The sequence below is a fragment of the Octopus sinensis genome, linkage group LG3, assembly GCF_006345805.1.
Source record: "Octopus sinensis linkage group LG3, ASM634580v1, whole genome shotgun sequence".
NCBI lineage: Eukaryota > Metazoa > Mollusca > Cephalopoda > Octopoda > Octopodidae > Octopus > Octopus sinensis.
Genome location: NC_042999.1, coordinates 101782651 through 101798138, shown reverse-complemented (window position 1 = coordinate 101798138; position 15488 = coordinate 101782651). Strand labels below are relative to the sequence as shown.

The 15488-nt window shown below is 36.2% G+C and overlaps 1 protein-coding gene across 1 annotated transcript; it reads right to left on the bottom strand.

Moving 5' to 3' along the window:
* Window positions 1-355: 355 nt before the first annotated feature.
* On the bottom strand, window positions 356-15219 carry LOC115209511 (serine/arginine repetitive matrix protein 2-like). Its single transcript, XM_029777938.2, has 5 exons — window positions 15022-15219; window positions 7909-11717; window positions 4415-4481; window positions 3114-3205; window positions 356-1191 (listed from the first exon to the last, which is right to left on the bottom strand). Exons 2-5 carry the CDS (start codon window positions 11703-11705, stop codon window positions 1059-1061), a joined length of 4089 nt encoding a protein of 1362 aa, XP_029633798.1. The 5' UTR covers window positions 11706-11717; window positions 15022-15219; the 3' UTR covers window positions 356-1058.
* Between the last annotated feature and the right edge of the window lie 269 nt (window positions 15220-15488).

The following is a 15488-nucleotide window of genomic DNA, read 5'->3' as shown; positions in this document are numbered from 1 at the left end:
TTATTGTAGCATTTATCCATTAATTTGTTTGGAGTATATTGGTAGTATTTACCTTTTTCATGTATTTTCTTCATGTTTAAAACAAAGTCTCATATCATATGCAGATGTTACTTTACATGTAGAGATAGAAATAGAAAAAATGGATGGAACACCTTTGATTGTAAGTCTGCTCAACCAGGGCTGACTCGGAGCTAAACAAGTCTTATAGTGAGATGGGAAACAATTTTTTCCATGCCAGCAAGGAAAATGGACAACAAACAATGATGATTTATTTTTAAAGCTGATTAACAATGGAAAAAGAAGCTGAAGACTTTTTATTCAAATAATTATTTTATTTCCTTATATATATGTATATATATAATGTATGTTTTTATTTTTTTTCCTCAGTCACAAATTCTTACAACAATGCAGCAACAAGAAAATGTTGAAAATATGATTTAATTGGTATATATATATATATATATATATGTATATGTATATATATATACACATACATATATGTATTCTTTAATACCTTGGAAAACAAAGCATGCATGTATGTTTGATGTGTGTTTGTATTTTGTATTCTCTAGTTATCATATAAATAGATGACATTGTACTGTATGTGTAATGTTGCATCTGCATATATACATAAGTGAAGAAACACATACATCATATATATATATATATATATATTTCTTCAAATATGAATATACATACATGTATGTGCATTTATATTATGCATGTTATATGTGTGAGTATGTGAATATGTTTTATATAAGCAAATATATATGGTTTTATTTTCTTTATCTTTCGGTTTTTATATGTTATACTCATGCATGTACATATATTGCAAGAGTATCTCTCAAGGTATTTTGGTGCGCCATTGTTGGATGTTAGCACTATAAAGTAGTTAAAGCATTTATTAAAGAATAAATATAGCCATTTTAGGTATTTGATTTCAAAAAGCAGTTCATCTAGATTGGTAGATTATTAAGTAAGTGTTCAATTTCCTTTGGGATCACTGTCAGTTGGTCTAGAAGTCTTCAGTTCGTTTGATTTACAAATCAGCACATCTTTTAGAAGATGGATGGCATAATCGAAGTTAATTGTCTGTTGAGTGGTTTGTTGATATTTTTGTTGCTTCTCATTCCTATTAGTGCCAACATACTGATCAAAATGGTTCTAGGCATTTCCTTGCGCCATTTGAAACTGTTTGAATAAAATAAATGAATAAATGACAAAGCAATGGATTTTTAAAATTCACATTTAATTCATATTGGGAGAAGAGTATTGTTGATTTAACTATCCCATGTACATGACTAGTAAGGTATTAAAGTGTTCTGTTGTGGAAGGAATAAAGGTGAAGTAGATCACGGCGATTTGAACTCAGAATGTAAAGTAATATAGCTAAATACTATCAGATATTTGATTTATTTCCTTATATTTTATCCCTCTTTGCCACCTGGCATCTTCTTACTGTATATTATTACTGTCTCTTCTCCCATACCTGTGCCTGTAGGTCACGAAACAACACTTGTTGACTTCCTTGACAAGTCCTATGTATTTGCCATGAGATTTTCATGGGAGAATACATGGCTTTTTTTTTCCTCATGCATGTCTTTGAGAGTCTTTAAAAAAACACACCATCTTGTCAGCTACACATACACAAGTTCCCTTCACCTGCTTAAGCACTTAAAACATAAAGAGACAGAAAAAAATCTTGTAAAGCTCTAACATTTCTGCCAGTCTATCCATTTATATTGGTGTGTTATTCTATCAACTTGGGTAAGATGAAAGACAAAGTTGAGCTTGGTAGAATTTGAATTTTGAATATTAAGGGCCAGACAAAAAAGCCAAGGTATTTTGTTTGATGATCTTATTTTGCCAATTCACTACCATTTGCTTCTTCCACTGATTTTATAATAGAAAAGTTTCTACTCCATCAAGCTGCATATATATTTCTATATACTATTTTTTACTTGTTCCAGCCATTAGACTGGCCATGCTGGGGCACTGCCTTGAAGAATTTTTAGTCAAATATATCAACCCCAGTACTTATTTATATTTCTTTTTTAAGCCTGGTACATATTCTATCCGTCTTTTTTGCCAAACTGCTAAGTTAGGGGGATATAGATATACCAACAATGGTTGTCAAGTGTGTGTGTGTGTGTGTGAGGGGACAAACACAGACACAAATATACACACACATATATATGTATATATGACAGGCTTCTTTCAATTTCCATCTACCAAATCCACTCACATGGCTTTGATCGGCCCAAAAGCTATAGTGAAAGGCACTTGCCCATGGTGATACGCAGTGGGACTGAACTTGGAACCATGTGGTTGGGAAGCAAGCCTTCTTACCACGCAACCACACGTTGCTGTATCCAACTCTTCTTCAGTGGTCATTCCTACGCTGGTTCATTAATTAATTAACTGATTAAAAATAAACAACACTGATTAAAATATAGATTTCTCACATTGTCAGGAATGTAGTCGACTGAATCAATTCCAGAACATTGTTGGTACTTATTTAACTCATTAGCATTTAAACCAGCCAGTCTGGCCAAAATATTCTAACTGTTGTATGCTTAAACTGGCCAGATCTGACCTCAAAGCTACATGATGATATTATTAATTCAAAACAATGTGAATCAATTAGTATTACATTTGACTGAGTAATTTTGAGTGCTAAAGGGTTAATCAACCCAAATGGAAACATCAGACACTCTACCATTTCTGCTACCTTTACTGTGAATGGACCCGTCAGATTTCCCTATTACCACTACTGAGTTGCTTGATCAACTGGAAAAGCTACTTATTGAAGTAGCATATAGTGGCTGAGTATTCCCCAAACATGTATTCTTATTATGATCCTCAGTCAGAGTCATTGTGAAAGACATGTGTGACAAAGCATAGGCTTCTACACAGTTTCCATTCATCCAATATCCCTCTCAAGGCTTGGGTCAACCTATGGCTATAGTAAAAGACACTTGCCCAAGATGTCATACAGTAGGATTGAACCCAGTATCTCTTTATTAAGAAGCAAGCTTCTGAACTATTCAGTTATACTGTGTCCACATCTGCTACTATAGTATTTGGTTATATGTTTAAAATGGTTGACATACCTGTTTGTTATATTTACCAAGATGTCTAAGAAATACTTTCTGAAAGTTTGATCATTTGAAGATTCTTCAGCAGCTTTAGGAGATATTTGAGTCTGATTTAAGAGAAGAAGAAATAAAAGATTAATGTTATAATAATAATAATAATTTAATGTTTGCTTTTCATGCTGGCATGGGTTGGACATATTTGTAATTAATCTTGAATCAATTTATTTTCCATCTTTACACAACCATACACACAAACATATGCATTTCTATATAGGATTTTACCCTTCTATCACCAACCATGGTGATTACAACATGGACTGGATGCATTTTATTGTGTTATTAGCACTAGAGAGGCTCTCTATGACAGGAATATAGTCTCCTCTATTCTGTCCTGAGTTACTGCTCTCCTAGACATTCTTTCTTTAACATTAATTCTATATAAATGATGAAATGATCATAGCTGAAACATCTTTGTTCATAGGTGTGCTGGATCAGAGCTGAGCTAGAGTTAAAGAATAATTGCACAAGAACTCACTTTTTGTGTATTGAATGTAAACATGATGCACAATGACTGTAAGTTTAAGTTGCTGGATTATTCACCAGAAGGTTATGAATTCATATTGGACTACTAACATTATGTTGTGCCATTTAGTCAGGCACCTAACTTTGCTTGCTATTGTGTGCATAAGTGAAATCCAAAACAGATTCCTTTCTTATTTCAAAGTTGAATGATTACCAGAAAGAGGGACTTCCAACTGTTAAATTAATTACTTCAACAAAAATATTATCCACCCCATTCAAATATGAAGTCATCAAGTTCCTTTAACTGGTGCAGCCAGTCATTGGGATGCCACTCTGAATGCTTTTTCAGTCAGCTGTTACCATTAATCTCTGTTCTATCATGCATAGCAGAGTTGCAGTGATGTGTCCTGTCCAATCCTTGATGTTGTCAGGCCAGGAATTTTTCTGTCTATCTCTCTTTCACCCTCCCTCAACTGTGCCCTGAAGGATTGTTTTGGACAGGGAGTTGTGCCAGGATACAGATATATGTCTGTGAAACAGTATATAAAAATATCAGTATTTCATGAGGTAGCTGAAACAATACAGTACCAATCCAAATCCATTATAATATTTAGTTTCACCTTTCTAGTTTCAAATTCAGATCTCACCAGGGCAACTTCATTATTTATACAGCTAATTAATAATATATTAATAAAATCATAAACAACAGTAATATATGGGTGTTAACACAGTTGACTGTCCAATTTTTAGAAAATTGGCTCTTTTGGTCTTAGTAAGAAACTAACAGTACTTACCTGTAGAGTTGAGATACTGGGTGTGTCAAATAGGTTGGTATCAGCTTCAGCTTTTGAAAGGATTTCACTGAAAATAAAACATAATTCATTTTTAATATGATTTGAAGTCTTATATATAACATAAATTTTTAATGTCATGCTTAGAAATACTAGTTATAATCTCTGTGATGGGATACTAATGATCAACCTAAAAATAAGAGCATATTTTATAATTTGACTAATCTTTATATAGTAGTTGCCAAACTTTTGTGAATAACAGACATGTAGATATAATATTGTTAACCTTGCAAATTGGCAAAAATAAAATGGTTGTTTTTATTTTTATTTCTTGAAGCATTGTCGGGAATTCTACATGAAGGAAATGGAGGGGGGATTGCAATAGACATAGTGAAAAAAGACTGTTAAAATATTTTTGGAATAGTTAAAAAAAAATGCTATTCTAATTTTCTTCTTATTTGTATATTGTCATCATCATCATCATCATCATCGTTTAACGTCCGCTTTCCATGCTAGCATGGGTTGGACGGTTCAACTGGGGTCTGGGGAGCCCGAAGGCTGCACCAGGCCAGTCAGATCTGGCAGTGTTTCTACAGCTGGATGCCCTTCCTAACGCCAACCACTCCGAGTGTGTAGTGGGTGATTTTATGTGCCACCGACACAGGTGCCAGACGAGGCTGGCGAACGGCCACGCTCGGATGGTGTTTTTATGTGCCACCGACACAGGTGCCAGACGAGGCTGGCAGACGGCCACGCTCGGATGGTGTTTTTATGTGCCACCGACACAGGTGCCAGACGAGGCTGGCAGACGGCCACGCTCGGACGGTGTTTGTTACGTACCCACAGCACGGAGGCCAGTCGATGCGGTACTGGCTACGGTCCCGTTCGGATTGTTTTCTTATGTGCCACCGGCACTCGTACCACAAGGATACAAATTCCATTGATGTTCATCTATTTTGATTTGGTTTGACTTGATTCGATTATTCTTGTTATTCTGTTACTATTGCATAAAGCGACAATCTTAGGGAAAAAGAACTTCCAGAACTGGTAAATATGAAGCCACCTTAAGTTTTTATATAGAAGATTTAAATTTTCTATCACTTTGTAGAAGCAAAGTACTGAAAGTATGGATCAGAATGTGCAATGCTTACTTGGCTGTAAGGTAAGGTAAACTGGTTAAAAACTATTCCATTTCCTTACTGTATATAGTTAATGATATCCTTGTAAAGTTTTGTATAAATTGTCGAAAATATTTCCTTTTTTGTCTATTTTTCTCATTAGTGTTAACTTTCAAGTCAGTGTCTATCAAATCTACCATCAAAGAACTTCTTTTAACTCATGATTCTTCTTTTTGAGATCCATTTTTTTAAAGGACATAATGAAGACTACATTATTTAATGTGTTATCTCATTGCTTTTGGAAAGAAAAAAAGTTTGATTTCAGAAGATTAGACTGCTATTTCTAGCGCATCGAACAACCATGAAGAGGCTCCTTTGTTGACTTGTTTTTATTTGGCTTGTCTGCCATGGTGAAAATGAAACAACTTTTTACATTATTAATGTGATGCTATTTCTGAGATTAAATCAGAGTGGAGTTAACTTGATAAAATAGTAAATAATAATAATAATATAACTAAGTTGGTTCTTATAAATTTAAGGAGTTCAAATAGTGTGAAGATTTTTTTCCCTACGTTTGGAGCAGAATTTTGGTCTGAGAGACAGGTGAAGTGGTTATAAATATTGTAGGATAACGAGATTGCTATTTCATCTGTCTCCGATGAAGGGTTCTGCATTAAACTTATCGTCTTCACTCACAACATTCATTCCTCTGAACTTAGTTGCATTACTATTAAAAATATATATATATATATATAGTCATGAGGAAAGGAATGTTCGTGATCCTTTACAACGCATCCGAGACTGACTGGAAGGAGAACGGAATGAAAATATGGTTAGACCGGAGACCTGGCTCGAATGTTTTGAACAATGTACTTACTCCACAATGCCCAAGGTGCTATGTGGTGGCGTTAAACAGGGCGACGGAGCCAACACGAACCATTACCAGTTAATATCTTTTTATATCGAATGTTTCATTTTATATGAAGGCTCATAAGGTAATCTTCACCTAAAACGTTTAAACCTATCACTAACAAGATTGTTTATTGGAGTGCTATAGTTTCTGGCGATGCTTCGTATCACATCAGTAGTCACTACAGCCAAAAGAATGATCTGCCACATATCCTTGTTAAAATATATCTTATATAATTACATATTAAATACCATTAAAAATATATATATACATATTTAAAAACATAATTGCTTTATCTCTTTAGAAAAGTTAACGATACTCTGTTTATATTAAATTCTGTTACTCTGGTTCCTGTTTGCATTTTCTTGTGAGTTTATAATAAAAGATTGTCTAAATTTCACTCATAAACTAGGTTCTTTAAAAATCGCATGTCTCAAATTCATGTCTTTATATTAAAGGAAGTATAAAAAGGAAAGAAACGAAAAAAAAAATGATGTTAACAACAGCAAAAAGCGATGAAATGGCAAGATATATATTTAGCATAAGTAATATAAAACAACGAAGTGATCTAGAGTTAGGTTAGTTGACATATTTGATGCGAGGATCTATGACCTGAGGGAAAAACAATATCGCTCAGCGAGTCTAATCGACGTGGCCCTTTCCCCGAAATTTCTGGCTTTGTATCAAAAATTGAAACCATTATTATTTGAAGTTGTCTCCCGTACATCTTGCAACAATGAAAGTAATCCTTTCTGTTGAAAAAAGACGAATAATTCTTTTTTCTCTAAACAATTCTTTTTTCTTATACCAATCTTTTCCATGTTTCATTCATTTGACTGTGCAGCCTGTGGGCATCGGCTCGAAGATTTGTCTTTTTAGTCGAATGAATCGACCGATTATTTTTTTTAAAGTCTTGTACTTATTCGATCGATCTGTTTTTGCCGAACCTCTAAGTTACGGGGGACATAAAGAAACTAACACCTATTGTCAAGAGGTGGTGGACATACACACACGGCAGACTTCTTTTAGTTTCCGTCCACCAAATCCACTCATGGTTTTGGTCGACGCAGGTCTAAAGTTGAAGACATTTGCCGAAGGTGCTACACAGTGGGACTGAAAACTGAACCTAGAACCATGTGGTTGAGCAGTAAACGTCTTACCTTACAGCCACGCGTCAGTAAATGTACCGAATGGTTCTTCCACCAATACTTCGGCAAGAATATTTCATTGATGGGATCAGAATAATATAGAAATATGACCGGAGTTGTCCCACACATTTGCCGAAAACACGAAAACAGTATTAGTCACTAACTAATATGGTTTATTCTTCACCGCATTATTATTTCTTGTTAGCATTTTTAATGCTCCCTGCATTAAATATATTAAAACTAACTCGACTGATATTTTCATGCAGATGGCGTATTTGAATAATTTATTCAATAAGAGAAATAAGATTCAAGTTTACAAACCTTGTACTTGTTTCCAGTTTAGATTGCTTTACATTGTTTAGTGGTGATGCAACAATGTTTTTCATTAATAAAGTTGAATCCTCATTAATGCCATTATCTCCTATATATTTCTGTGTTGTACTATCACTAGACAGGACGAAAGATGATGGCAACGTCAGCCGAGAATATTCGTTATCTGTCATTTCCAGGTCAACTGGAACTCTTAGTGATATCGCAGTGCTCCGTTCAGCCTCTTGGTTCAGTGGTGTTAATGAAGGCAACAAGTTAGATAGAGAATTGTTTGAAGCTTGTGTTGTAAATGATGGTTTGTTTTCTAGATTTATAACAACAATAGCTCCAAAGTTTCTTGACGGGAAGAAAGATATATCAAACTGAAAGTTTTGATGGGAAGAAACTAAAAATTGTTTCGAGTTTCCAAATATTTTATCTTCCCGGTTACTAACAGTTCTTGCAATTCGGAAACTGTTAAAATTACTCAATCTTGATCGCTGGAATTGAGGAGCACTTCTAGCATTTTGACGAATATTATGAATTTGACGACGTGTGTCTGATATTTTCTCGCGAATTTGTTGACGTGTCCTGTATATAGCTCTTTGGTTCCTATAAGTTTTTGGGAGGTCATAAGACAAATTATCTCGAATGGTACGTCGCATCTCACGCATGGTATTGCCAGTATCTTCACGAACATCTCGCATCCTTCTTGTGTGATGTAACATGACGTTAGAATCAGCGGATCTAGATGCCTGTCTTCTGTAAACACCACGAGATTCATAAACCGCACTGTTTCGGCGTGTGTTGTCTATTTGACGTCTATTAGATATTTCCGTACGAACTTGCCTTCTGTTAGATTCAATGGACCTGGATTTTCCACTTACCACGGAAGGTTGATGCATATCATCTACCTGTCGTCTGGTATTTGATTTAACGTATCGAGCCTCAAACTTTGTCCTTTCTTGCCATGATTTTCTGTTGAAATCAACAGATCTGGACATTTTGTTTCTAGAAACATCTCCAGATTCCTGAAGTAAGACATTTCGACGGCCACTGTCTACGCGTCGCCTTGTATTGCTCATTTCCTCGCGAACGTTTCCAGTTACTCTTGCTTGACTTAATCTTCTTTGGGAATTAATTGGAGTGGATCTCCAGTTTTCATTATCGTTTCGAGACTCGCGAGTGTGCACATTCCGGCGATTACTGTGCCTCATTCTTTCAGAATCACTTGAACGAAACATATATTCTTTTTTATCACGAACAGCCAAGTTTCGTTGTCTGGAATCTATTACACGCCTTGTATTGGAAGATCCATCGCGCGTTTCCGATATTGCGGATCTGAACTTCCTAACGCTGCGGACGAGCGAAGAGTCACTTGAAAGAGAATCCCTACGAGTGTTATCTACATCTCGCCTTGTACTTGCCATCACTCTGCGAGTGTCCTGTATTCTTCGGTTGGAATCAACAGATCTGGACCTTTGAACTCTAGCAGCTACTGAAGTATCTTGTGTTACAGCAAGTCTTCTACTGTTGTCCATTTGTCGTCTCGTATTTGATATCCCTGTGCGAACATTTTGTACTATGCTGGAATCAAGGGATCGGGATCTTCGAGATCTTGAAACGTCTGAGTTGTCACGTGTAAGAGTGTTTCTGCGAATGTTGTCTGTCTGTCGTCTTGTTCTTGACATTTCATTAACGATTTCCCTCGATCTTCTGCTAGAATCAACAGATCTGGACATTTCAGTTCTAGAAACTAATCGAGCGCCACGAGTAAGTGAATTTCGTCTGGTTTCGTCTATTTGTCGTCTTGTATTTAATATTTCTTGACTAATCTCTCGTCTTCTTCTGCTAACTTCAGTATCCCTAGATCTTCGTTTTCTGGAATCTACCGAAGGATCACGCATCAGTGAATTTCGGCGCCTGTTGTCTGTTTGCCGTCTAGTGTTCGATATTTCATTGCGAATGTCCTGTGTTGTCCGACTGGAATCAGTACTTCTAGCTCTTCGAGTTCTAGAGACTACCAAGGACTCACGTGTTAATGAATTTCGGCGAGTGTCGTATGTTTGTCGTCTTGTATTCGAAAGTTCTTTACTTAATTCCCGCATTCTTCTGACAGAATCAACCGACCTTGACCTTTGAGTTCTAGAATCAACTAGTGAGTTTCTGCGTGAATTATCTCCTTGTTGTTTTGTGTCTGTGTCTTTGCGAACATCTTGAATTCTCCGACTGGACACAACCGAGCTTGACCTTCGTGTTCTGGAAACAGCTGAAGTGTCGCGGGTCTGGGAAACTCGGTAAACGTCGTTTGCTTGTCTTCTGGTATTTGGTATCTCTTTACGAATATCTTGTGTCCTCCTGTTGAAACCAAGAGATCTGGACCTTTGATTTCTAAAAGCGTCTGGAGTATCACGAGTAAGAATATTTCGGCGAGTGCTATCTATTTCTTGTCTTGTTTTTGATACTTCTCTCTTAACTTCGCGCATTCTTCTTGTAGCGTCAACAGATCTGGAACGTTCAGTTCTAGAAACTACCGAAGAGTCACGCCTGAGAGTATTTCTACGCGTGTTATCGGTTTGCCGTCTCGCATTCGATACTTCTTTACGAATTTCCTGTGTTCTCATTCTGGTAGTATCAACAGATCTCGATCTTTGAATTCTAGAATCCCTTGAAGATTCGCGTGTAAGAGAATTTCTGCGCGTATTATCAGGCTTTCGTATTATATCTGAGTTCTCTTTGCCAGTATCCTGTATTCTCCTTCTAGCGTCTACAGATCTGGATCTTTGTCTTCTCGAACTTACTGTCAGTGAATTTCGGCGAGTGTCGTCTGCATGTCGTCTCGTATCTGATACCACATTACGAACTTCTCGTATTTTCTGGCTGCTATCAACATCTCTAGATCTTCGTGTGCTGGGAACTACAGAACGGTCACGTGTCAGTGAATTTCGGCGAGTGTCGTCTGCATGTCGTCTCGTATCTGATACCACATTACGAACTTCTCGTATTTTCTGGCTGCTATCAACATCTCTAGATCTTCGTGTACTGGGAACTACAGAACGGTCACGTGTCAGTGAATTTCGGCGAATGTTATCTGTTTGTTGTCTTGTATTTGAGATTTCTTTGCGGATTTCTTGAGTTCTACTGATGCTGTCAACATCTCTTGATCTTCTTGTTCTAGAAACATCGCGTGTTAGTGAGTTTCGTCGGGTGTTAATGGTTTGTTGTCTTGTGTTCTCTTGCAATGTCCTACTAGAATCAATACTCCTTCTTGAAGACAGTTTCTGCACATTTTCAGCTGCGGAACGTCGTGTTTCTAAAGATGCCCTGGAGTTTTGTCTTCGGTTACTCATTCTATTGTTTCTAATATTTTCTCGGCTGAATGTTCTAGACGTTGAGGTGCGCATTGTGTTTCTCCCATTGTTGTCGGTACGTCTGGTAGATAACTCATGGCGCGATCTTTGGGCAACAACACAGCTATTTGCAGTTCTTCTGACAACTCTACGTTTTTCATGTACAGCCTCAAAACTAGATCGCTGCATGTTGTTCCTTTTCATAACTCTATGGCCGTTGTTTGCGAGATCGTTCGAGTCTAGATTGGGACATTTAGTTGTACTGGACGGGATAGCACTCGGTGAAGTCGGTTGGACAATGTTATCTGTTTTCGCAGCTCTCTTCCCTGGTGAATAATCATGTTCGGTTCCGCCTGGTAGCTCACGTGCATTCCTACTAAGAACATGTTCACTGTGGCATCCATGCAGAAACAGGAAATAGCAGCAGATCGTGGAAAATATTGGTATAGAGGACCTCATCCTCTACAAGGTCTGAAGTGAAAAAGAAAACAAAAAGAAAAAAGAATGACACACAGGAGATGATAATACACTCTGTCCTCATATAATTAAAGTAAATATTTTCAACATATGCAAAAATACAAATTTGTAAGACAGTAGGCATAGTCCCTAGAATTATACCGTACTGATTATAAAAAATTGATACACTAGAAAACAAAGGAAAGGACAAGATAATTAATATCGGAGCACTTTTGATATTTATGCTTCTTCAGGACTGCTCTAGATCTAAATAACAAAAACAAAGTTTTATATATAAAAAAAAGCTGAACTTTTCGAATTTTTGACATCTGGCCTTAGCATTCTATACAACTATTGACAAATTGCATGAAATGTTCAACGAACTCAAGCAAATCGATGGGACTCCACATGAGCGGAAGAAAATCCAAGTAATGGTAAACAGAAAGAGCTACATGAAGAATCCGATATAAAAGTTGAAAAATGGACCATCCGACCTGTTGATTATTACATCTACTCGGGTTAATATATATCAGCAATTCTTTCCAAGAAATAGGAAATCATACACTGAATCATACAGAGGATGGCAGTCTTTTGATTGAGCTAGTTCCATCTTCAATTCTAATATGATTATGGTTCTGAAAAGATAAATATATAACGAATGCATACTACCAACTTTGACATACGGTTCTGAGACATAAAAGAAAATAAAAATGTCGCAAATTAGGAATAATGCAACGAGTTTACGAAAGAATTATGCTCGTCATTCAAATACAAAGACAGGAGAACAGTTCAATGGATACAGACAGATATCCGTGGCATTCTCAGAAATATAAATTAAAATGAATCCGAGCAGGTCACTTGACGAGAATGACAAATAATAGGTGAACATCGAGATTAACTAGCTGGACTCCAGAAGCTACAAACGAAGCTGTGGTCATCTACGGATCCGATGCCGAGACGATCTTGACAAATTCTGATCAAGAAGGTGGAGCAAGTGACAACAATCGGGCAAAACTCACGTCCAACAAAGGACAAGGGACGATGTTTCGAACAGTAGATGTAGCAGAGAGGATTTTCGAAACGTAACTAAACACTTGTAAGTGAATTAATCTGACACTGTGGTCTTTACTCCGTTGCCTCTAATAATAATAATAATAATAATAATAATAATAATATTATTATTATTATAATAAAACAGGCCGGACATCAAAGATTTGAAGAATAAGAAATGCTTAATGACAGATGTGACAGTCCCATCAGAGAGAAATGTGTCTATTAAAGAAGTTGAGAAGTTATTTAAGTACAAAGACCTAGAAATAGAAATGACCAAGATGTGGGGAATGAAAAGCAGCACAGCACCAGTGGTGATTGGAGAATTAGGGCTTATTAAAAAGGGCCTTGATAAGCAGCTCAACAAACTCCCTTGCAGTGTTAACATGGGAGAACTTCAGAAAATAGTGTTGCTAGGTTCCGCACACATTTTACGCCGTGAACTCCCCATGAGATGAGGACTTGCTGTGACCCTAGGGTCAAGGGATGACCCCGGTTCAGCAGAAGATAACGGACCATATTTTATTTTAAAATAATAATAATAATAATGGTTTCAAAATTTGCCATAAGGGCAGCCATTTTGGGGGAGGGGTGAGTGGATCACATCGACACCAGTGTTTCATTGCTACTTAATTTATCGACCCCCGAAAGGATGAAAGGCAAAGTCGACCTTGGCGGGATTTGAACTCAGAACTTGAAGACGGACGAAATACCGCTAATCATTTCATCCGGTGTGCTAACGATTCTACCAGGTCGCCTTATAATGATAGTAGTTGTAGTAGTAGTAGTAGTAGTAGTAGTAGTAGTAATAATAATAATAAATTCTTACACAGGCAAACGACCTAAATTTTGGAGGAGAGGGTTAGTCGATTGAATCGTTCCAGTATTTGAGTGAGAATATATTTTTAATAACAACATCAAACTATAATTATGGCACAAAGCCAGCAATTTTGAGGGGAGGGGCAGTCGATTACATCGATTACAGTACTCAACTGGTACTTATTTTATTGACTCTGAAAAGATGAAAGGTATAGTCCACCTCGGCAGAATTTGAACTCAGAACGTTAAAGATGGACTAAATGCCACTAAGCATTTTATCTGGTGTGCTAAAGGTTCTGCCGAGTCCTGCTTTAACAATAATAACAATAACAAACCAAAATATCGTATTTGATTAAAAAGAAATAAAAATTGGTGGAAAAGAAAGTGAAAGTTGATATTCCCCTCTGCCATTAACCGCTATTACACAATAGAAACATGAATCAACTATTTTAAGACTGCAAAGCAGGAGAACTTACAACAGTTGACCATGTTTAACTTTGAAAAGATAGTACCGATATATAGCAACGGCACAAGTCCACTAATTTAATGAAGTTATAGTTGATTAGATCGACTCCAGTTCTTGATGGTACTTTGTTTTGTCATGACCAGAATGATGAAAGGCAAAATTAATCACAGCCGGATTTGTATTCAGGACAGAAAAAACTGACTAAATATTGATAGTCCTTTTGTCTAACGACTTTGCAAGGGGATTGTAATATTAGGAGGAAATTTAAGATTATAAATATGTTCAAACTACCTATTACTTTTGACCAGGCGTACGGTTATTTGAGAGAAGAAAGGAAATGTTGCTGTATCTTTCCAAAAAATAATTATTAGTAAAAATGAAGTAAAAACAACTTCAACCAAGAATCGGAATGACCGATAAAAACTATACTCCAATAGTTAATACGTTTAAAGCTGGGAAACCGAAATATTTTCCTTATACTCTTATACTTATATATATTATTATTATTATTATATTATAGATATTCCGAATTGGAAGAAGGATAAAACCTTAACATCTTTAAGAACAAATTCAGTTGAAATAAAAGAAAACCAACCAGGTTTAAAATTTTTTATCCATTAAATAGTTTGTTTTTATGCCAGACCTAAAGAAATGGAAATTTTAAATTAAAAAATCGTAACTTCTTTCAAAGTAACTGATGATTAAAAATACTTTATCAACCAAATTTAGTGTTCTAGCTTACACTGGCAAATACAGAATGCGTCTTGTTCATCTTTCGTGTAGTTTCTTTCTGAAGAGAACAAACTGGAAGCGCAACTCAACATTTTTCTAAAATTTAATTAATGTATTTTAAACTTCGAATATTTACTTACAAAATTTGAAATTCAATCTGACGCGTACAAAAATATTTCAGGCACAATTTTAAGATTAAAATAACAAGGAAGAACTTGAAAAATACGTATGTAGAGAAAAAGAATAACTTACTAGCAGCTCTGTCCAAAGAGTTGCGGATGCTTGTTTTATCACAGTTGGTGACAGCTTGTCCGTACCAAAATGCAAACTTAAAATTGTGTGCGCCAAGTTTGGTGTTAAATTCTTTTGAACCGATGGGAATATTTTCAAATTGCAGTTTATGCTGATATTTCGTTGACTGATAAGTCTCTTTGCTGTCCTGTGAATCCTTGATACAAACAGTTTCCTTTTATACATATCTAACACTTCGTGAACACGCCCTGACATTACATGGGCAATGCTTAATTTTGTGGGACGGACCAAAGTAAGGTGGTGCCAGACTGAAAACATTGTTCAGCTATTTGATTATAGAGCCTCAAGTTTTCAAGTAGGTGAGTATACTTCTTGATTATTATGCATGCATTTCGAAGAGCGCAATATTAGATCACCGTGTGCTTGTATGTAACATTCATGTTTTTAAGTGCGTATGAATAAATTTG